Raw genomic sequence first — 23,390 nt, forward strand, 5'->3', positions numbered from 1 at the left:
ATTTAATGAGATCCGCTTAGGTAAAATATTTTCATCAGCTATTAATATCATGTAGAGCTTTTAAAAAGAATTTTTTCAGATATCACAAAAAGAGATTAAAAATCAGGGAATAACACAACATTTGCACTAACTGTCGATGAGAATTTCATTTCATTTAGTAAAATATTTCAGAACATATTTGAAATGCATATGATTTCATACAATTCAGTTTGAAAGAAGACTTCAGTTTCAAGAAAGGAAAATGGAGTGATTAATAATGATCAAAAAGAAGCAAGAACATCACTTCTGACTCTAAAGTCACAAGGGAAAGTAAGTTCCCATATAAGTTGTTAGTGTGTGATGTTATTTATTTATATTACAGATTTATTTTTCCATAAACTGGTTATGCATTCCTTTTTCTTTGCAGCTGGGATGTAGCATTTCCTACCTTTTGACTCTAGTTGTCCAAAATTTTGAAAGTTCAAATGGGAACATATTTGTCACTACAACTCCAAGTTATATGTTCTTTCCTCTTTTACTTAGAGTAAATTACATTGCTATAGTTCATTCATTTGTTCATAACTGGTCACATAACTAAAAAAAAAAAAAAAAAAAAAAAAACAGAGATGAAAAAATACACGCATGGGTTTTATTACCCTCTTTGTATAATTATCTGATGTGTTAATGTAGCTCTAAAGAAGATGTATTTCCAGTATCTAAATGTTTTAGGCATACTGCAACAGTTTGACTGAATTAATAGTAACTAGATCTTCTCAACAAATAATTTGTACATGCTTTTTGTTGACTAGGTACAGATACTTTCTCAGATGAAGAAGAGCTATAAAAATATACTATTTTGCAAAATAAAATTATTATATAATTTAATTGTAATTTACATGGTATTTACATCAACAATGTATTCAATATATTACATAATTTTGACAATACTTTACATTTTCTTTGGTTTAATGGCTATAATTGGTATACTGTTTTGATTATCGCATCTGATGTCACTAGTGTCAAGAGTAGATTGTCATCAGTATCATCTGAAAAAGAAAAATCATTGCATTTGTGATGTCCATGGTGTAGGTGTATTTCAGTTACAAGCAGAAAGCAAAAGTATTTTGAAACACTTTGTCCCATACATTCATGTGTGTAAAAAGTAGAAATAATATTAATACAATGTTTCACAGAAAAAAATAAATTACCTCTTCCAGCGAAATTGGATTGCCCTTCATTTTTGTATCTAAGCTGTGATACCTTTCTGTAAATATAGAAAATATATCTTTAAGTATCTGACAATATGATAAGTATTTATATCACAAATAGTCTAAAACAAATATTTATAATTCTATTTTCAAAAGACATGGTTTCAGTCAAAGGCTCATCAGTTACCACAAATAAAATCATAAAGAGTTATCTGCATTCATATGTATTAGACACTAACCATGTGCAAGATGGAGCCGAACCATTGCCATAATAAAGCATTCTGATGTCAGTACCCTATTTTTGGCAAATCTCAGCACAAGACATTCAAGCACTTTATTACTTGCAGTGCTTCCAGCTTCCCACAAAAGGGGCCTCAGGTTATAACTGCTAGTCTTACTATTGTGACTCTTGTCAAACTTCTGGAAAGCTATCTGTGAACAAATAAATGGCACTTGTTTTATTAACACATATGAAAAAGTAATTAAAATGAAAAATATGAATTATATTTAAGCTAGTATATACTGTACTGTATTTGTTTGTTGAGAGTTTGAAAGGGAAGTGTAGGCAACAGCTGACTGAAACAAGCAAAAAAGAAATAGAGGATGTATGGGTAGCTTTGTGAGATGAAATAGTGAAGAGAAACAAATAGGTGAAAAGAAAAGGACTTGGAAACCACACAAGGTATTAAATTGAACTGATGAAAAGAGAAAACATAAAAACAACACAAATGAAGTGGGCTAAAGGGAAAAGAGATGTCTAAAAATTAGGACTGACAAAAACTGAAAAATGGCAAACAGGAGTGCCTGGAGAAGTGATGTAAAGCTATAGAAGCATACATGAGTACAGTAACATCATATGTCACTTACTAAAGTACCTATGGAGAATAAGGGTGTAGGGGTATTAACAAGAGCTCAGATGGCAAGCTGGTACTAACAACAGAAATCTGAACAGTGATGATAATATTATAGAGAGGGAAGAGGAAGCAGATGAAAATGAGATGGGTTATGATCCACCAGAAGAATAATTTGTAAGATCACAGAAAGACCTAAGTCTAAACAAGATACGTGAATAGATAGCTTTCCCTCAAAATTAAGATTTAGGAGAACCAACCATGACAAAAGAATATTAAAGAGGGCAGTTGCAGAAAGGTGCGAGTATAACCAAACTATTGCTTTCCCAAGACAAGGTTACTAAACAAGCACCAATTATCCTCAGGAGAATGGATTGACTGGTAGAAGCTAATCTGAGGGGTAGTCAGTTTGGGTTCCACTGAAATGTAGAAACATGTGAAGTAATACTGATCCTACAATTTATCTTAAAAGATGGAATAAAGGAACATAAACTTACATTTGTTGAATTTGTAGATTTACAACAAGCTTTTGGCATCACTCACTGGAATAAGTTCTTTGGAATTATGAAGCTACCAAGGATAAAGCAAGTAGAGTGAAAGATTACCTACAACTTTTACAGGAACCAAACTGTAGTTTTAAGCACCAAAAAACATTAAAGAGAGGCAGTAATTGAGAATGTGGTGTAACAGAGTTGCAGCCTACCCTCATGTTATTCAATACATATACTGAGCAGCAAATAAGGAAACTTAAAAAGAAACTAGGAAAGAACGTAAAAATTCAGATGGAAGTAATAAAAACATAAAGTTTGCCAATCACATGCAAACTTTATCAAGACAATCAAAGGATTTTGGAAGATCAGATGAATGGAATGGATGGTGTCTTAAAAAGAGTTAATAAGATTGATGGCAACAAAAGTTAAAAATGGTTAATAGAGTTGAATCGAATTAAATAAGGTGTTGGTGAGAAAATTTGATTAGGAAATGGGAGGTTAAAAATAGCACCCAAGTTTTAGTCTACTATTTGGGCAACAAAATAACTGCCAATGGCTTGAGGGCATAAAATGTAGTAGACAGCTAGAAGCAAGAAAAGCTTTCATGAAATCAAAGCATATGCTAACATAAAATATAAATTTAACTATCAGGAAATCTTTTCTGTAAGTGTTTGTTAGGAGTGTAGCATCATATGGAAACAAAATGTCCATGAGAAACACTACAGTTAAGAAGACAATAAAAGCTACAGAAGAACTGAGAAGATTACACAAGTGGATCACATAACTAATGACAAAACATTGAGCAGAATTAAGGAGGAAAGAACTTAATTTGATAACATGACTAAAAGGAGGGATAGGTTTATAGGATATATTCCAAGCCATTGGGTTGTAGTCACTTTGGTATTGGAGTATGGAGAGTAAAACTTGTAGAGAAACACCAAGGCTTGACTGCTTGACTACAATTTACATTCAACAGAATGTAAACTAACATAGGATACACTAATGTGGATAACATGATTAAATTAGTTCAAGACTGAAGACAGCAACATACAGTGATTCTATAATATAACTTTCTTTAGAAACACAAATGTAGAAGTTAAATCATAAGCAATAAACTGTAATCGCATAATATAACATCACTTCTGTCCTGACTGTGACTTGCTGCTATATGTTTAGTTTTGTGGTTTTACATGTTGCATTTTATATAATTATTTTGTTTTTCATGAGAGGTGCCAAGAAAGTAATGCACTACCCCAAAAACAATACTACAAATGTAAAATGTAATGTATGTATCATCTGAAGTCTCCTGAGATGGTGCTCTAAGTTTCTGTCACTTCCTGCAAATAGTGTAGCTGCAGGACTGTTCGAAAACGGTGTCTGTAGGTGATGTATATTACAAGCCACGTCCGTTGAATTTCCACTGCAGAGGAAGAAACTGTGGAGAATATTCACAAATGCTTGTGCAAAGTCTATGGAGCATCTGTTGTCAACAGAAGTGCAGTTAGTTGCTGTGCAGGGAGAATGAGATCATCAGAAGCTCCATGATTTGCAGCAGTCGGGGAGATTATCCGTGGCTGTCACACTTGACATGTTGCAGCAAGCTGATGTTGTCATTCATGAGGACAGAGGAATTATGACTTGGCACTTGGCACTGCATCTGTCTGTCATCAAAAGAAGTGTGGATGCAATTATCCCCAGTCTTGGATATTCAAAAGCGTGTGCAAAATGGGTTCTGCAATGCCTAATGATGGATCACAAATCACACAGAAAAACATTTATCTTGATTTATTGCAACATTTTGAAGCTGAGGGGGAGGCCTTCTTGTTTCAAACTGTGACAGGTGATGAAACCTGGGTTGACCATTTTGAGCCCAAAACAAAATGACAGTCGATGGAATGGTGCCATTCCCACTCACCACAGAAGAAAAAATTCAAAGCAACTGCCTCTGCTGGTAAGGTTATGACCACTGTTTTCTAGGAATGTGAAGATGTGATTCTCATTTTTATGTGATGCCAAGAGGCAGTATCATTAATTCAGAAGCATATGTTGGCACATTAACGAAACTCAAGAGAACCTTTTGGCAACTCTGCTGCCACAATAACCCAGGAGATGTTTTGCTGCAACACGATAATGCTCAGCCCCACACAAGTCTGAGGACTGCTGAACATATCGCAAAAATTGATTGGACAGTGTTACCCCATCCACCCTACAGCCCTGAATTAGCCTCCTCAGACTTCCACTTGTTTCAACTGTTAAAGGGTCAAATTCATTGAAGACATTTTGAGGATGATGAGGAGATGATTCACACAGTGAAGCATTGGCTCCGCCACCCGGGCAAGGGTTGGTACTGACATGGCATACATGCCCAAGTTTTGCACTGGAGAAAGGCTATAAAATGGGACGGAGGCTACCTGGAAAAATAGAGTGTGTAGATAAAACACCATTCTTTTGTGTGTGTAATTCTCATTATGTTCAATAAAGAATTGTTGAAGAAAAAAAATGTGGTGCATTACTTTCTGGGCAACCCTCATATCTTCTGCTATCAAGTAGGTGCTCACTTCAGCAAAATGTATCTCTGCTGCATATTTGTAAAAGATTTACTACATCAACTAGTGAGTGATAAAATATCTGCATTGTCTTCATAATTTCAAGAATCTCCTATTATTCAGTGCTACCTTATGTTAAAGCAGTAACCAGCAGCCAGTTTAGCAGCCCCAAAAGCAATAAAAGCGGTTCAGAAGGGAAGAGGTGCCTACAGAGCAAATATAGAGTTCCTGTTTCAAAATGCTATAAAAAGTAACCACTGCTCAGAGTGATGTCAAATTTGAACAGAATATTATTGAAGAAGGGGAAGACATTATGGAAACAAAGGAACTGATGAAAATTTTACCACACTGTAATTAACTGATATGCAAAATAAAAGATGGCAGTACAGGTTGTTCAATTACTAACAAAGAGATAGAGGGGCTGGCCAGTACTTACCTCAGCTCAGTACAGCCGATAGAGACACAAAAAACAACCGAAAATTTAAGCTCCTAGCTTTCGGAATAAATGTTCCTTCATCAGGGAGGAGAGAGAGGAAAGAAAGGGAAGAAGGGAAAGTGGATTTAGTTACTCACAACCCAGGTTATGAAGCAACAGGGAAAGGAAAACAGGGAAGGTAGCAAGGATGGAGGCATGGACAACCATGCCTCCATCCTTGCTACCTTCCCTGTTTTCCTTTCCCTGTTGCTTCATAACCTGGGTTGTGAGTAACTAAATCCACTTTCCCTTCTTCCCTTTCTTTCCTCTCTCTCCTCCCTGATGAAGGAACATTTATTCCGAAAGCTAGGAGCTTAAATTTTCGGTTGTTTTTTGTGTCTCTATCGGCTGTACTGAGCTGAGGTAAGTACTGGCCAGCCCCTCTATCTCTTTGTTAGTAATTGTTTCACATCTTTATATGAGATTTTCCATTAATTAGTACAGGTTGTTCCTAAGTTTGCATCTGAGATGCTCGGTGTGTCTGTCTTAATGCAGTATCATGTGCTACTGGAAAAGCTCTTTTACAAGAATGGTGACTGTGTGCCAATAGCTCTGCAGAAGTCCTGGACAGTCAAGGGAATGAAAAAAGGTGTTAGTCTAATGTCTGGGAGAAAATTATTATGTAATTCAAAAAGATAGATTCTTTTGGAATGCAGTGTGGAAGAGGAAGGAAAACGGGTGAGCTGATGTCAGTGGAAGATGTGGTCACAGCATTGCGGGAGGAATCGAGCAGTGCTCTGCAAACATGCAGTGCATGAGGAATTGCCTGAATTTCAGACGTGCCTCTGATCATAAAATTCTATGAAACATCCTGCATTGCTATCCATATAAAATTACACATGTTCAGGATTTGTTTCTTGCTGACCTGTGAGTAAGACAAATGTTTGCACTACAATTTCTTGTTCATATGAAAGTGAACAATCAATGGCTGTGCAACATTTTATTGATATCCATATATCCATCTCCAAGGGCATGTCAGTACAAGGGTTCCAGAACATGGGCAATGGGAAATACATTCACACATCAACTGATGCCACTTCATTCTGCAAAGGTAGCTGTGCAGTGTGGGTTGATGACATCATTTACTATATGGCCTTTTTTTCAGCTGCTGCTGGGGAGTTTTGGAAATGCTAGAATTATCAGCCATCATTTTCCTACAGCTTGGGCATCCAGGCCAGTTGATCTTAATCTATGGAGCTTTTAATCTGTGAATTTGTTAATCTTTCTCCTCTGAGAAAGTTGCATCATGGAGCAGATAAATGGAAACAGTGTATTCAGTAACCAAAAGTGTCTACAAGAAGAAGCCAACATCAGTCAATGGCAAGATGTGACAAGATGTGACATTAGTGCCTACAGTAATATGAGTGTAGGCCCTACATGCCACAAAATGCCTTGCTATAAACAGAAAAGGCCTGATCAAGAAAATATAAATAAGAGAGAGAGAGACAGATCTTGAACAAAATTTAAGAGCTGATCAAAGAAAACTATGAACTTTGTGCACATGTAGAAAATACCTGTATGACTCCTACATGGTTTAACAGTTGAATATCCCATTCAAGGTAGAAAAGGGCCAGCAAGGAACGGGATAATGCTGGAGGATAAGCAAAAACACATTGCACTGAAGAATAAAATCCAGAAGGTCTTGGTTTTCCAAGAAATGACAAACCTACAAACTGGCAAAACATGGACTGAAGCAAAGAAGGAAAAGCACAAAAAAGAATATGGGAATACTGGAATAAAGTTAAAACTCAAGTTCAAGGAAAATGAAAAGTTAATTTGGAATAAATTGGTCCAGAGAAAGAAAATTAAAAAAAGAAGAAAAAGTAGGAGAAATTGTTAGATTTGGTAAAAGATGAAAGTCTCAGAGTTCAATTTTAAGTGTAAAACAAAATGAAAAATACTAATAATGAAACATCACAAATTAATTTTCAGAAAAATATCTAAGGAAAAACAGGAGCACTTTAGGGAAGTATTAAATCTGGTCTTTTCCTTTATGGGTTTAAGAAATTGAATTATACAGATTTCAAACTATAGGAGGGGACTTTTCTGTTATGTTGGAGCTGTAAGTGACAAAATGATACATCAATTGCCCCTCTTTTTGGCTGTGTTCCTGTCCAGAAATCACTGACTACAAGAATGAATTCACATGACTTACAGTAGAGCATACAGAATTCAGAAAGTACTGATATTATTTATTTATGAACTGAAATGAAATTATTGAGTTGTGAACTGCAGTACATAATGTAATACATAAATGGAAAAGGGTCTGTATTTTCTGCCATGTTTCATAATGACTATAATTATTGCGGAGATGACATGATGGTTTGTAACCTTTACCCTGGTTTGATCTTCTTTTATGTTTCATCTATTTATTTGTTTGTAACTGAGGGTTTAATGAACTGAATTCAGGTGTTTATAAAAATATAGAATGTATCCAAACTATGGATAAAGTTTAGAATTGGGCCCTTCTGTATCATATTTCAAAGAAAATCAACTGGAGAATATTTTCTAGACTGCCATACTTAAAGACCCAATGTGATCTCTAACATGTATTTACAGAATTACTGATAGTGTTAGTTGTATGCCAAAATACACTCCTGGAAATGGAAAAAAGAACACATTGACACCGGTGTGTCAGACCCACCATACTTGCTCAGGACACTGCGAGAGGGCTGTACAAGCAATGATCACACGCACGGCACCGCGGACACACCAGGAACCGCGGTGTTGGCCGTCGAATGGCGCTAGCTGCGCAGCATTTGTGCACCACCGCCGTCAGTGTCAGCCAGTTTGCCGTGGCATACCGAGCTCCATCGCAGTCTTTAACACTGGTAGCATGCCGCAACAGCGTGGACGTGAACCGTATGTGCAGTTGACGGACTTTGAGCGAGGGCGTATAGTGGGCATGCGGGAGGCCGGGTGGACGTACCGCTGAATTGCTCAACACGTGAGGTGTGAGGTCTCCACAGTACATCGATGTTGTCGCCAGTGGTCGGCGGAAGGTGCACGTGCCCGTCGACCTGGGACCGGACCGCAGTGACGCACGGATGCACGCCAAGACCGTAGGATCCCACGCAGTGCCGTAGGGGACCGCACCGCCACTTCCCAGCAAATTAGGGACACTGTTGCTCCTGGGGTATCGGCGAGGACCATTCGCAACCGTCTCCATGAAGCTGGGCTACGGTCCCGCACACCGTTAGGCCGTCTTCCGCTCACGCCCCAACATCGTGCAGCCCGCCTCCAGTGGTGTCGCGACAGACGTGAATGGGGGGACGAATGGAGACGTGTCGTCTTCAGCGATGAGAGTCGCTTCTGCCTTGGTGCCAATGATGGTCGTATGCGTGTTTGGCGCCGTGTAGGTGAGCGCCACAATCAGGACTGCATACGACCGAGGCACACAGGGCCAACACCTGGCATCATGGTGTGGGGAGCAATCTCCTACACTGGCCGTACACCTCTGGTGATCGTCGAGGGGACACTGAATAGTGCAGGTACATCCAAACCGTCATCGAACCCATCGTTCTACCATTCCTAGACCGGCAAGGGAACTTGCTGTTCCAACAGGACAATGCACGTCCGCATGTGTCCCGTGCCACCCAACGTGCTCTAGAAGGTGTAAGTCAACTTCCCTGGCCAGCAAGATCTCCGGATCTGTCCCCCATTGAGCATGTTTGGGACTGGATGAAGCGTCGTCTCACGCGGTCTGCACGTCCAGCACGAACGCTGGTCCAACTGAGGCGCCAGGTGGAAATGGCATGGCAAGCCGTTCCACAGGACTACATCCAGCATCTCTACGATCGTCTCCATGGGAGAATAGCAGCCTGCATTGCTGTGAAAGGTGGATATACACTGTACTAGTGCCGACATTGTGCATGCCCTGTTGCCTGTGTCTATGTGCCTGTGGTTCTGTCAGTGTGATCATGTGATGTATCTGACCCCAGGAATGTGTCAATAAAGTTTCCCCTTCCTGGGACAATGAATTCACGGTGTTCTTATTTCAATTTCCAGGAGTGTAATTTGTGCACAAAACAGGAACAACTATACACCATACTTCAGGAGGAATATAAATAAATTATAGTTCCAGATGAAATTTTATAACACAGTAAGTGAATATCTTGTATGATATTAGTTACATAGTGTGCATTTTTGTACTGAATAGTGATTGGCATCTGAAGGGTTTTAGGGAAACAATGTCATTTATGAATACTCTTTCTCTGAACAGGCTGTATGGGTGGGCTGTGGGATATGACTGTTTCTTGTGAATGCTGGATCCAAAGTCCATCTGTGAGGATATCAATGCAGAATAGCATTCATAAAGGTGACCACTTAACACTGCAAGATTTGTTGTAATTCATTGGCAAGCTATTGGTTTAACTCACAAAGATATCTAAATCAGTGTATACTATGATGTAAATAAAATAGAAAGAAACTTCCACGTGGGAAAAATATATTAAAAACAAAGATTCCAAGACTTACCAAGCGGGAAAGCACCGGCAGACAGGCACAATGAACAAAACACACAAACACACACACAGAATTACTAGCTTTCGCAACCGATGGTTGCTTCTTCAGGGAAGAGGGAAGGAGAGGGAAATACGAAAGGATGTGGGTTTTAAGGGAGAGGGTAAGGAGTCATTCCAATCCTGGGAGCCGAAAGACTTCCCTTAGGGGGAAAAAAAGGACAGGTGTACATTCGCACACACACACATATCCATCCGCACATACACAGACACAAGCAGACATATTTAAATGCAAGTTACTCTTTGCCTTTAAATATGTCTGCTTGTGTCTGTGTATGTGCGGATGGATATGTGTGTGCGTGTGCGAGTGTACACCTGTCCTTTTTTAATATATTTTTCCTCTGTGTATACTATTGTATACATATTTTGCTTAATATCAGACATACATTCAAAGTAAAACCAGAGACTACTAATGTAGGCACTGCAGAAGTACCACAGTGTTCTGATGTAAGAGAAAATGTTGTGTGAAACTAAAGACACGTCTGTGTAATTAGTTAGTAAATGATATGTTTGAATGATAGTCTTCAATTATCTGTCTCAAATACTCCACAACAGCTGTAGCAACACACTTAAAATTAATTGTGGGCAATGTAACAATTCCAAACACTATAAGTGTGTTCCCCTATGTATCATCAGTATTTCACTGTTAACATTCTCCCATTTTTACAGTTAGACATAATATCATTGAAGGAGACAGCTTTCCAACTATCATAATTGGCATTCCTGTTCTGGGGAGAACTCCCACTACATTTGTTAGCCTTGAAAACCATCACAGGCTTAATATCAACATGTGAGCAGATATCATTTGACATACAAATTAGTGATATACACCTTTGAAATGAGTCTCTAGAGTAGTAAACAACTTCCATTATAGATGAGTTACAAAGATTTTGTTCCACTGTCTCCATACTCATCTTTATTAATTGTAACAAATCTCTTTATCAAAGAACTTCATGAAAACTTTTTTGTTGAATTTTTTGCAGGTCTCAATAAAAGTCTAATCACTCAGATTTTAGTCATGAGCAAAGAAACCCATTACATTTCTTGCACTTTCATAAGATACATAAATATCTGGTAAGGTGTCCTCTTCTGTACAATGAATCATACTGAGTCACTTTAAATATGTTTCTTTTCTAGACATACTATGATTTCAGCTTCAGTATCTGTAGCGTCATGTTAGTGCACATACATATTCATTTATTCATCATTTTATATAAATCTCTCATGAAAGAAAATATTTATGATAGAAACAGTTATTGTCCTGATACTGGTACACATTATCCAAGCAAAATGCCACAGCAATCAAAACTTCTTTTCAGGTGAATGCTGGATGGTTTCTTCCCCAGAGGCTCAGTTGATTTTCTCTGCAATCTTTGATACTTTGAGCTAATTAATTAACTGGACTGATAAAAAGCCTATTCACCAAACAGTGGCAGGAGAAAACATATAAATATAGTTAAGTAAATGTACAAGATTTCATAGACAGTGGGAATGAAGAGAGATGAAGGAAAAGGACTGGTAAGGTTTAGGAAATGGAGAGAGTTACCAGAGGGGCTGAGAAGGAAAGACAGACATGTGACACTAGATATGGTGTTGCTGATGTGGAACATGTGAGCAAATGGCTCAACTTCCACAATGAATAATTATATTGTGCTCTTCCACAAGAACCAAAAGCTTCTACTTGAATTAGACTCTCTGCAGTACCCAAAGTGGTAAAGGGTGGTTGTGGCTTATAGCTTAAAATGAACCTATGTCAAGTTCTGCTCCAGTTATACACCACACAAATCAAGCACAGCATTACACACAAAGGCCAGAACAAAGAGATGAAATACATTAGAATATGAGTAGAAAAGAAAGATGAGAGGCATTAGAGTATAACAGAAGATCTGCAGTCTTCACTAATAAACAAATATGGTGAAATGCCTTACCCTCCAGAATTGTAACATGTGCATCAGCACAGGTATATCCAGGAGATTAATACGTCCACTAATATTAGAATCTCTTAACATGATTAAGCTTTTACACAATTCCAGACTAGGTTTTTCTGACAAGTAAGCTGAAATAAAAAACACAAAATTGTAAGTACACATTAAAATAGTACATCATGTATTATTTTTTTTAATTTCTAATATTTGCCTTACCTTTCCAGTGGGATTTCAAAATTTTCTGTAACTGTGAAGCATCTACTTCAGGAGGATACTTAAGCAACAGCTTTGACACCATATTCTTACCATCAGGCTGAAATAATGATGGAATTAGTAAAAACAACAGATCTTTAAGACTATTACATTACAAAAATTAACAAGAGTTGGAACAGCAATTTATGTAGACTGTTGTATGGAAAGGGTTCTCAGAAACAACTAAGAGCTATGCACTATAGAATTATTGGTTAAAGCTCCTGCATTGTAGTGAGGCAAGTTCATCATAAATTAACTGACACAGTCTTATGTCCTATGGTAATTGCAAAGTTTCCAGTCCAGCAACAATTTAATTCATTTTTACTTCTGAAAATCCTATACAGTCTTTCACAAGAGTATAAAAATTTTACAAAACAGCCAACTTGTTCAGGAACACTGATGCCAAAATGTTCTTTTGCACAAAAGGGAAGTTAGCAAACAATAGAGCTCCTAATATAGAATTGGACATAGTGACAAAGATAAAATACAAAGGTTGTTGCAAAAATTTCCTGCCTACTATATTGGGTGGAGAGGTAGGAGCTCCCACACTAGCTTCATAGAACATGCAGCTGAGTTTTACCTAATCCACTTTGATAAGTAAGCAATACATGGCCATAGACAAGGTATCTTAAACATTTAGGATCAAAATTATACCAATTTTAGTGGATTCTAAAGTGAGTAATTTAGCATAAGAAACTGTATTTCAAAAATAAATGGTTTTTTATTGATGTAAATAGCTTACACCCTATGGTTACAGCTTCAGGCCATTGCCACTGTTCAACTCGATAAATGCCAGTGTCAGTGCTTTCATTATGGCATAATCCAGTGCCGGAACTGAACTTGGGGTTCAAAATTAATTGCACACTTTGCTTACACACATGGTTTACAGTGTGAGTGTGACTGCTGCTCAAACATTACCCTCCACACAGTGTTCTTCAAAATGCACATTGCATGATCAGGTTCAGGGGTACTCATATTTTAATCTTATTCCACATGATCCAACATCATCTCCTCAAACTCCACTGAATGAAAAATTCTTTACAAAGAACCCTGGCCAGATTTAAATAGCTTGAACAAGCTATGTTCTCATAAGTTTCTATTCAGAGGGATTTTTTTTTCCAATTCAGATAACACATTGACATAAAACTTGTTCAGCTTTCCAAGCACCACAACCTGCTGCATTACACTAATGGCATGACTTAAGATTCCAGTCAGGAGAAGTAATCCGTCTTTCTCAACCAGTTACGGCAACAGTGGTAAACTCCACCATAGACACACAACATACAATTGCATGTAGTTTTCCAAGGTGGCATCATCAATGATGGTGTGGGAGGAAGTAGTTTGTTGTGAAACATGAACTATTTACATAAATATGTCTCATAAACATTTAAGACCTTATATTCATTTCCAACCTTTCAAGCCCTATCCCAGTATACCCACTTTTGGATCCTCTTCTGTGTGTATAATTTTCAGTGTAAATGTTTTGGCAATTCTACACACTGCTCTGAATATTTAGCAAACAAGTGAGATGAGAATGTTGGAACATATGTAAATTGTAGAGAGAAAGGGAAAGCATACTGATGCTTTCAAAACACTGAAAATTTATTTTCGCTTGAAAACATTTTAGACCATGTATTGTGTACTTCAGTATTAAAATCTGGTCATCTATTTGGTAGTTGTTGCAGTAGATCAGGATCATCATTAAAAGACTGCAATTCGATATTGTAAGAAACCAAAAATCCATCTCAGCTATTGAAGAACTCAAAACAGTACATAATCTAATGAAAAACTTAGATTCAGACTTGTCATATTTATAAAAAGTCATTACCTTCTGAGAATTTGTAGTTCATTAGAAAGATTACCAGATGGAATATTCACAATGCACTTTAAATCTTTTCAGGCTTATTGTGGTAAGATATAATCCAAGCATGAAATACAGTTGACAAGAGAGTTAAAGGGTACACTATTTTGGAACTCCAAACCAGTAATTTTCCCCCATTGTGATGCAGAAGTTTGAACTTTCACTCAAAGATGCCTATAACCTTGCTCTATAAAGAAGCAAAAGTGTGGTGCCCTGTAATGTCATATTTGAGCTCGGCAATGGTTCAAACAGCAAGGTGTCAACAGATTGGGAAGCAAAAGCAAGAAGTTCATGTCAGTTGTAAGGTGTATTAATGATGTCACACTAGACTAAATTTCATCATAATTCTGCATAACACTACCATGGATATGTTATACACAGGGAAGCTTGTCACCCTCCCCCTCCCCCCCCCCCACCCCCCCCCCCACCTGCATCTCCCATGTTTTCTTGATGCCCATGTGATGGAGGTCAAAACCATGATGCCCAGTGTTGTAACCATATGGTTTTTTTCCCAGTTGGAAAAAGAAGACTTTTCAGACACACCATGACTCAGAACACAAAGAAAGAGCTCAGGAGATGGCATAATGGATATGAAAAAAAAAAAATTCCATTCCTTAGGGTCTTCATTTATAAATGTTTTGCAGTCAAAAGTGACAGTTTGCAGTGACATACCATCTGATGATTTAACCTTTCTCTAAAGATGTGGCCCAGTTGCAACCCACCTGAACTTGATCTGACCCCTCTGGAGTGTAGCACAATCACAGTTTTTTTCAGCTGTGCATCTTTGTTGAGTACTTTGAAAATGTTTGTGTACAGCAATAATCATGCATTGATTTCTAGCATAGGCAACCTCTCAATAGCCTTCAGCTGAGTGGCACTATAGCATTGCTCTAGCACCTGCTTGCAAGCCTACAGAATTTGAGGGGTGGTGAATGGTTCTAGAAATCAGTCAAGGATTGTCTCTGTACAGGTACAGTTTTAAACTGCTCGACAAAAGTTCCATTGTGGCACTGAGAGTGTTGCCAAATGGGGGAGTCTAAGGAGGAGCCTCTATCATTTTATTTATGCATGCTTCAATGATCACACTACAGGAAGGTGTGAAACAAGAGGGTTAAAATGCATAAACACCCACTACTGATGTGGATCACATTCAGATGTTGTCAAATTCTTTTCAACAATCTCTAGCGCTTCCACCTGTATATCAGAGCAAAACCTGCAGTTATGCTATACTCCAAAGGGGTCAGATCATGTTCAGTGGAGATTCAACTGCAAAATGTTCTTAGAGAAAGGTCAAATCATCTGAGAAGTGTAGCAGTGTCAAAGGCTGTCAAGAACATCACAATGCAAATTGTCATTTCAAACCACAAATGTGTGTAAAAGAGCACCCCAAGGAAAGGGATGGTTTAATTGATGCCCTCTATGCCAACTCATGAGGCATTTTCTTGTTCATTACGTGTGTTCATGTGTCTTAAATATTTTCATCATGGTTTCCCTCAAATGGTTCCTTTGCCTGTCTTTCTTCTGCAATGTGGGCTACATGGCCTGCCCACTGGATTCCTTTGCTCTCCAACTTCTTTAATATTGTTGGTTGTTGTGTAAAGAGGTAGATTTTCTCATTCATCCTCCTTTTCCACTCACTGTTATTTAAGATTGGTCATTATCTAAGATTGCTCCCCACATCTTCCGCATTACTCTTCTTTCAATTATTAATAGTTTTTCTTTTTCACATTTTGTCATGGACCAGGTTTCTGAACCAAACATGACTGCTGGACATATCACTATGTTATAGATTCTCATCTTAGTATTCGCTGATATGGATTTTGAGGTGAGCAACTCGCTGAGAGAATACATGCATTTCATTTCCACTACCATTCTTTCCTTGATGCCCATTTCTATGATGTTGTTGCTGGTAAACCAAGATCCCTGTCTGAACCTCTTGCAATCTATCTCAAGAAATTCTTGCTCTAGTATTCTTCATCACAATTGCATGAACTCCATTTGTCTTGATTCACCTTTAGTACAATCTTCTGTGTATAGTCATCCATTTTTCATGTACGTTTCTTTCAACTCATGGATTGATTCACTTAGCATTATTATATCAACTGCATATGTGCGACAATTACCATCTATCTGTACTCCAGTTCATTTCTGTTACCTACATCCCCTTATTATTGTCTCTAAACTGAACAGAATGCATGAGAGAGCATCCCTTTTCCTGAGACCTGTCTCAAACCTTTCTGATGTAACCCCTTGGAAATGCACTTGTCCTTGATCCATTCATAAACGTTTGCACCATTCTCACTAACTTTTCAGAGATTCTGAAATCATACAGTGCATTGTATAGGCTATTCCTATGGATACTGTCATATGTATGAAGAAAATTGATGAACAGACCATAAATACTTTTATCACATATGCAGTGTTTTTCAAACAGTTGTCTTAGAGTGACCTTTTGTTGATCAGTTTGGTTGAAAACCATCTTGTATTCCTGTATGTTGTTCCCTATGAATGGTTGTAATTTTCTGAGAATAATGATAGATATCTTGGAACTTTGTAGACTTGGAGGTGACCACTACATATTTTCAATGTCTTTGAGACCTTCTAAAAGAAAGACAAGTAATTTGTAATGACTTGATTTTCCTAAACGCTGTTGGAATGAACATTTCTGAACTCACAGCAGGCAAGCCTTTATGTAATAATTCCAGTCTGCAAATGAGTTAAAGTTTTAACTTCACAAAAGCATCACATGATATGCTTTAAATCACTCAAATACTGCAACAACTAATAATAATAATAAAATTTAATTTAATGGTCACAACATTTAACAATTTCCCATAAATATTCTAGCATGCAAAATGGAATCTTCAATTTTAGAACCAAAAAAATAACTTTGTAACAAACTGACAGAAAAATATGACCTCTGAAGTCAACAGTGATGGAAAATATTTGCAGTAGGTTTCTACAAGTTGTTGGTAAACCAAGATCCCAAGTATCTGAACCTTATAGCATTTATGTCAAGAAATTCTTGCTCTTCTTGTCTTCTTCATACGAGGGTCACTCCAAAAGAAATGCACACTATTTTTGTAAAAATACAGTTTTCATTCTGCATGTGTGAAAGTTTTACAGTGTGTAGATACATCCTTCCCACTTGTTTTCAAACTTAGTTCAACCTGTTCTCGTAAGTGGCGCTGTCACAGCATGTCTTCAAGATGGCTGCTACACTTGACTTTCATCAGAAGCAATGTGCTGTCATATAACGCCTGTGCTGTGAAAATGAGGCAGTGGGAAACATCCACACAAGGTTGAAAAATGTGTATGGAGATGCTGCTGTTGATCGCAGTACAGCTAGTTGGTGGGCAAGCAGGGTACCTGATGAAAGTGGGCACGGCAATATTGACAATTGTCCTTGCAGCGGGGGGCCTCATACTGCACACACTCCAGACAATGTGCAGAGAGTTAATGAATTGGTCACTGCTGACAGATGCATCACAGTGAATGAATTGTTACACTACATTGGGATAGAGGAAGAAAGTGTTTGCAGAATACTGAAAGTGTTGGCATTAAAAAAGGTTTGTGTCAGGTGGGTTCCCAGAATGTTGACAGTGGCTGACAAAGAAACAAGAACAATGGTATGCAGCAAACTTCTGGAACAGTGCAAGAATGGTGGAGATGAATTTCTTGGAAGAATTGTGACAGGTGATGAAACATGGCTCCATCATTTTTCACCAGAGACAAAGAGGCAATCAATGGAGTGGCATCACACAAATTCGCCCAAGGAAATAAAATGCAAAACCACACCTCCTGCTGGAAAAGTAATGGCTACGGTGTTTTTCAATTCTGAAGGACTCTTGCTTGTGGACATCATGCCAAGTGGAACCACCATAAATTCTGATACATATGTGAAGACACTGAAGAAACTTCAACCTCAACTGAGGCATGTTTGACCACGTTAGCAAAAGCAGGATGTTTTTCTGTTGCATGACAATGCATGGCCACATATCAATCAAAAAACCATGGAAGCAATCACAAAACTCGGATGGACAACACTGAAACACCCACCTTACAGTCCTGACCTGTCTCCATGTGACTATCATCTCTTTGGGAAACTGAAAGACTCTCTTCATGGAACAAGGTTTGAAAATGATGACTCCCTTGTGCATGCTGCCAAACAGTGGTTCCAACAGATTGGTCCAGAATTTTACTGTGCGGGTATACAGGTGCTGGTTCCAAGATGGTGTAAGGCAGTTGAGAGGGATGGAAATTATGTGGAGAAATGAAAATATTGTTCCTAAAGGATGTATCTACACACTGTAAAACTTTCAAACATGTAGAATAAAAGATGGATTTAAAAAAAATAGTGTGCATTTCTTTTGGAGTTACCCTCGTAATTGCATCAACTCCATTTGTCTTGATTCACCTTTAGTGCAACCTTCAGTGTGTAGTCATCCATTTTTCAGCTACATGTTTCTACAAGCATCCGTTATGAAATAAAGATCAGTGAATATCTGATAATTGAAGTGTTATGCAAATAAAGAAGTGAAGAGGTAGAAATGTCAGTATTTGCAGCAAATGTTCTTACAGTTATTCATTCAAAAAGAATTATGTAAATTTTAATGTATATGAAAAATAGTAATTTAAGAATATTTCTGTAACTCATGTAAATGTGATTAACACCTGACATAAGAGAATACTTTAGCTGTAAGCAGCACCTCACAGTGATACCGAAGGGACCAACATTTATTGTGTACTAACACAGCAGAATTTTTTGGCTGCAGGGGGAACACAGATTTGTCAGACATACTCACTGGCAAACCAAATTTATCAAAAATAAGGTAAAATATTCCAGATGACATCTCTTCAGGAATGAAAATGATTCATGATACCATAACTGTCTTCTAAAATTTATAACTGGCATAGACTTTTAACTTTAAAGTATGAGTAATAGTATTATTGCACCAACTCTCAGCTCCTCCATCTCATCTCCCATATCAGAATGGCCATACAGAGTTACATTTTGCATGGATTCCATAAATGACTTTAGTTGAAACTTGGATGTTCCTTTGAAAAGGCTATAGGCAACTTTCATCCCTTTCTAAGTCCAATCTGTGCTAGTGTTCTGCCTCAAATGATCTTTATGACAAAGGGACATTAAAGAATCTTCCCCCCATTTTTTCTAGCCTCCTCCACATCTCCTCACTTAACTCAGTGAGAAAAAGCAAGCAGAGATTAACGTATTGTCATATATATTTATTTAAATCTCTCCAATTTCGAAGACTGAACTTACCAGCACTACTGCATCATCAAGGAATTCTGTTGATATGTTCCGGAACACCATATTGTCATCATTCACTTCCCTGAAAGTTAATGCAAAGAGTAAAATTTCTGCACATTACTTTCCTTTTGCATAAATAAGATGAATTTATGGATAAATTTAAAACAAAGAGAGAGAGAGAGAGAGAGAGAGAGAGAGAGAGAGAGAGAGAGAGAGAGCGTGTGTGTGTGTGTATGTACAATGATGATGATCTGTTTGTTGACCTGATACTTCTGTGTTATTAGCTGATATAACAATGAAAGCAATAAATTTTTGACAAAATAATTTGACTGGATGGATAAAAAAAACTATCCATCAAATGACAGCAGAACATAAACGTAAAAGAAAGTTGTAATTAGGCAAGCTTTCAGACCCAGCGGCTGCTCCTTCAGGCAGAAGAGCTGAAGGGGAAGGAAGAGGGGTGATGAAAACGGACTGGAGCGATCTAAGAAATGGGGTAGATTTCGAAAAAGTCACCCAGAACTGAGGGTCAGGGTAGATTGACCACACAGGATGAGAAGGGAAGACTGATTGCTGGGGACTGCAATGGTCAAAATTTGAAAACCTATCTCATCCGATGCAGTCCCCAACAACCAGTCTTTACTCCTCATCCTGTGTGGTAAGTCTAGCCTGACCCAGTGTTCTGGATGACTTCCCTGATATCTACCCCTTTCCCTAAATCTCTTCAGTCCTTTTCCTTCACCCCCTTCCTTCCCCTTCAACCCTTCTGCCTGAATAAGGAGTCACTGATTCCAAAACCTTGCTGAATTACAACCCTCTTTTATGTGTGTGTTCTGCCACAACTTAGTGCGTAGATTTCTTATTTTTTGTGTGATTAGGGAGCTTTTAAACTGGACAACAGACTGTATGATTAATTACTTGACATAATCATAGAGGATGCAGTGTAGTGAGATAAAAAATCTCAGAGAATAATGAAAGGATCCTTCTTTGTAGAATCCATGCAACTTTAAGAGTAACTATATGGAGAAAGAAAGTATTAGATGACTGACCTCCAGCCACACCAAGTCATAGATTGTTATTTTAGAAGAAAAGCATGAGAGTAAATTGCTGTCAAGATATCCTTTATGAAAGGAGCTGTCCTTTGTAGCTGAAGATGTGAAAAGATATAAGAAAGTTTACATTTTTCTTCAAGATGTCTAGATTGAAAACAGAGAGCTTTTTAAGTTTTACCTGAAGATTGGATGCTTGCTTGAGGTTGTCTGTAGGTGACACAAAATGAAACAATAGACTGGAATTCTTTGATGGGCATAATTACAAATACCTTGGAACATACAGCCTACACTAATAAGAGGGGCAGGGGGGAGGGAGGGAGGGAGGGAGGGAGGGAGGGACGGAGGGAGGGAGGGAGGGAGAGAGAAATAGTAGTGAAAACACACAATAATTTTATATCAATAGCTCTTGTGGAATTTAAATAAAACCCAGCATAAAATTCATGTAATTTCTTCAGTCAGAAGTTTCTCACCTATTTTTGTTCCACAAATGATTTTATATAAAATGTAGCATCAGAATAATATAACTTAGTTAGAGGTAATGGTAAGAAAGGCTGTAAAACACATTAAAATTTAAACTGCAATACTATTGTTTAAAATATTTGGAAATACAGAAAATTTTTTGCAATTAATTTAATAGGATCTCAGAGTTGTGGAAAATGAGAGAAATAAATATACAAATATTGTGAAGGAAAAAAATTTCATAATCTTAAAATCAATAGTGATATTTTGACTTCAAATAATACTCTAGGAGTCTTAATAGAATAAGTTTCATTGATAAGAAGAACACACAGACAGTCTGCATTGAGAGTACCATACCCTAACTTACCTAATTCCACTTTTGGAAGAGAAGTATGTTTTTTGTTGATATTTCTACAGTAATACAGCAGATACAATATTAAATTTTCTCTTGCAAACAAGTAAAATATCTTCCTTTGAACAGCTTGTTAGGTGACAGATCTGATGCATCTATGAATTAAACACTTATGACAGTAGTCACAAGTAAATATGAGGGGGGGGGGGGGGGGGGATTGCTGGTAACTCAGCATTTCTCCTAAGAGCTTTGCTTACGTCTTTTTATTGTACTGTTATTCTTCTCCAAAGAGTGTGCTCATTTAAGAGTTGTTATTATTCAAGCTGGCTGACAAAGGATATATGTTTCACCAAAGTGAGTAAGTACGAGAGACTGCTTCAAGTAAGCTCTGAAATTGCTTCTGAACCTCTGCTCCTGCTCTCATTGATGACTATCCTAAGTTCGTTCATATGCTTTATAATGTGCTGACTGAGCACATTACTGGTACATTCCCAAACCAATGTAGCTGATTTTGGGTTAGCAGTGCCTTTGAATGTGTACTACTGCCCTCCTTCAGACTGATAATGTATGTATAGTTTTAATGATACTGGATGGTTATAATTAAAGTGCAACTACTCACAGTGGTCCAGCGTGGGCTGTGATGACTTATTAAATATTCTAATGTGGTAATGAGGAGCCTATGTTTGCTGTTGAAAGATTAGCTCCAGCTTTGGCCAACAGGTAAAAATCTGGCACTGTGAATACAAGAAATGTTTCCATATATAATGGGTTAGGAATGAATGTGGGCAGAAAAGGTCAAACAAGTGATAAAGGCATAATGTTGATTTTATTATTAAACTCCACTTAAGCAATTTGTTCAGAATGAGCACTGGGAATGTCACCAAGATGGCACATCCATAAAATACGTGATCGTCAGTTGCTCACAGCAGCTCCAGTGGTACTGAGGAACATATTCCTGTATACTGGCCTTCAGTTCAGGCAGAGGATAAACTTGTTCCCAGTAAACATCCTCTTTTAGATATCTCCAGATCCAAAAATCACATTGAATCAGATCAGGTGTCCTTCCAGGTCATGCAACTGGAAAAACTGTGGAGATAACACATTTGTGGAAGGTTGCTTTAAGCAGATCCTTAACTGGGTAAGCAACATGAAGTGTGGCCCCATCTTGCATAAAAACAGTGGTTTCCACACAGTTGCACACTTCCAAAGAAATAATCACATGCTATACAAGGAGGTCTTCATAAAGTGCTGATGTCACAGTACACTTGACTAATCCTCTGGATGTATTCTCATCAACAAGAACAGGCCTAAAATAGAGATGCGTGTGAATCAACACCATACAGTCACATTTAAAGAGTGCAATGGCTCTTCTTGCACAACACATGGTTTAACAGTACTCCACATTCAGCAGTCCTGTGTATTCGCTGCATCTTGTAGTGTAAAATTTGCCTTGTCATCCAGCTTCATCAACTTGTATCCATGCCAAAAACCAAAGAGCAAATTCAGAATGTTGCTGTGGATCATTAGGTTTCAGCTGCTGCACTGTCTGAATCTTGTACAGGTACCAATGTAAAATAGACTGCAAAACTTTCCATACTGTTAACAATAGGATGGACAATTCTCATGACACTGCACAAGCATAAGTGTTATCCAGGGTATGTGCTTCATGGACAATTACAGCAATGGCAACCTTGTCAATATCTTCCACTGGGATAGGATACCTCCTCTTCAAGGAGCCACACCAAGATCACCTGTGTTTTCAAATTTCATTGTCATCTTCTTTAAATTATGACACAGGGCTCTCCTCAGACATTGCAGTCAGCAGTACTCTCTCAATGCAACACTGTAACTGTTGACTTTTGCATAAAGCATACTGTTCACTCACATCAGGGCTTGTCAAATGATAGTACGGATGACATCCCACCATGCAGTGCACAGTGACAGATTTTCACCTGATGTCCCCAATGCAATGTAATTGTTTCACCAGTGTGAATCAGTTCTGCATTAATGCATCAACATATCTAACAAATTTTTCTGCTGTATAGCCTATTCTGAGCATGTGTGAGAAGCTACACAACAGTTATAACCAACTGTTAGAAAATTCCTAATGGCCACACTGCCATTTAAATACCCCAATCATCCTGTCT

At 37.9% G+C, this 23,390-nt stretch overlaps 1 protein-coding gene across 1 annotated transcript in view; it reads right to left on the reverse strand.

The window, feature by feature from the left end:
• Positions 1-575: 575 nt before the first annotated feature.
• LOC126334637 (calpain-9-like) overlaps positions 576-23,390 on the reverse strand; it is a 977,125-nt gene continuing 954,310 nt past the window's right edge. The window contains exons 11-16 of the mRNA XM_049997074.1: positions 19,393-19,462; positions 12,212-12,308; positions 11,999-12,126; positions 1,427-1,619; positions 1,188-1,243; positions 576-1,025 (exon numbers count right to left, since the gene is read on the reverse strand). Coding sequence (XP_049853031.1) covers positions 999-1,025; positions 1,188-1,243; positions 1,427-1,619; positions 11,999-12,126; positions 12,212-12,308; positions 19,393-19,462 — 571 coding nt within the window. The 3' untranslated portion in view covers positions 576-998. The remainder of the gene's footprint in view (positions 1,026-1,187; positions 1,244-1,426; positions 1,620-11,998; positions 12,127-12,211; positions 12,309-19,392; positions 19,463-23,390) is intronic.

Source organism: Schistocerca gregaria, chromosome 2, assembly GCF_023897955.1.
Source record: "Schistocerca gregaria isolate iqSchGreg1 chromosome 2, iqSchGreg1.2, whole genome shotgun sequence".
Taxonomy (NCBI): Eukaryota; Metazoa; Arthropoda; class Insecta; order Orthoptera; family Acrididae; genus Schistocerca; species Schistocerca gregaria.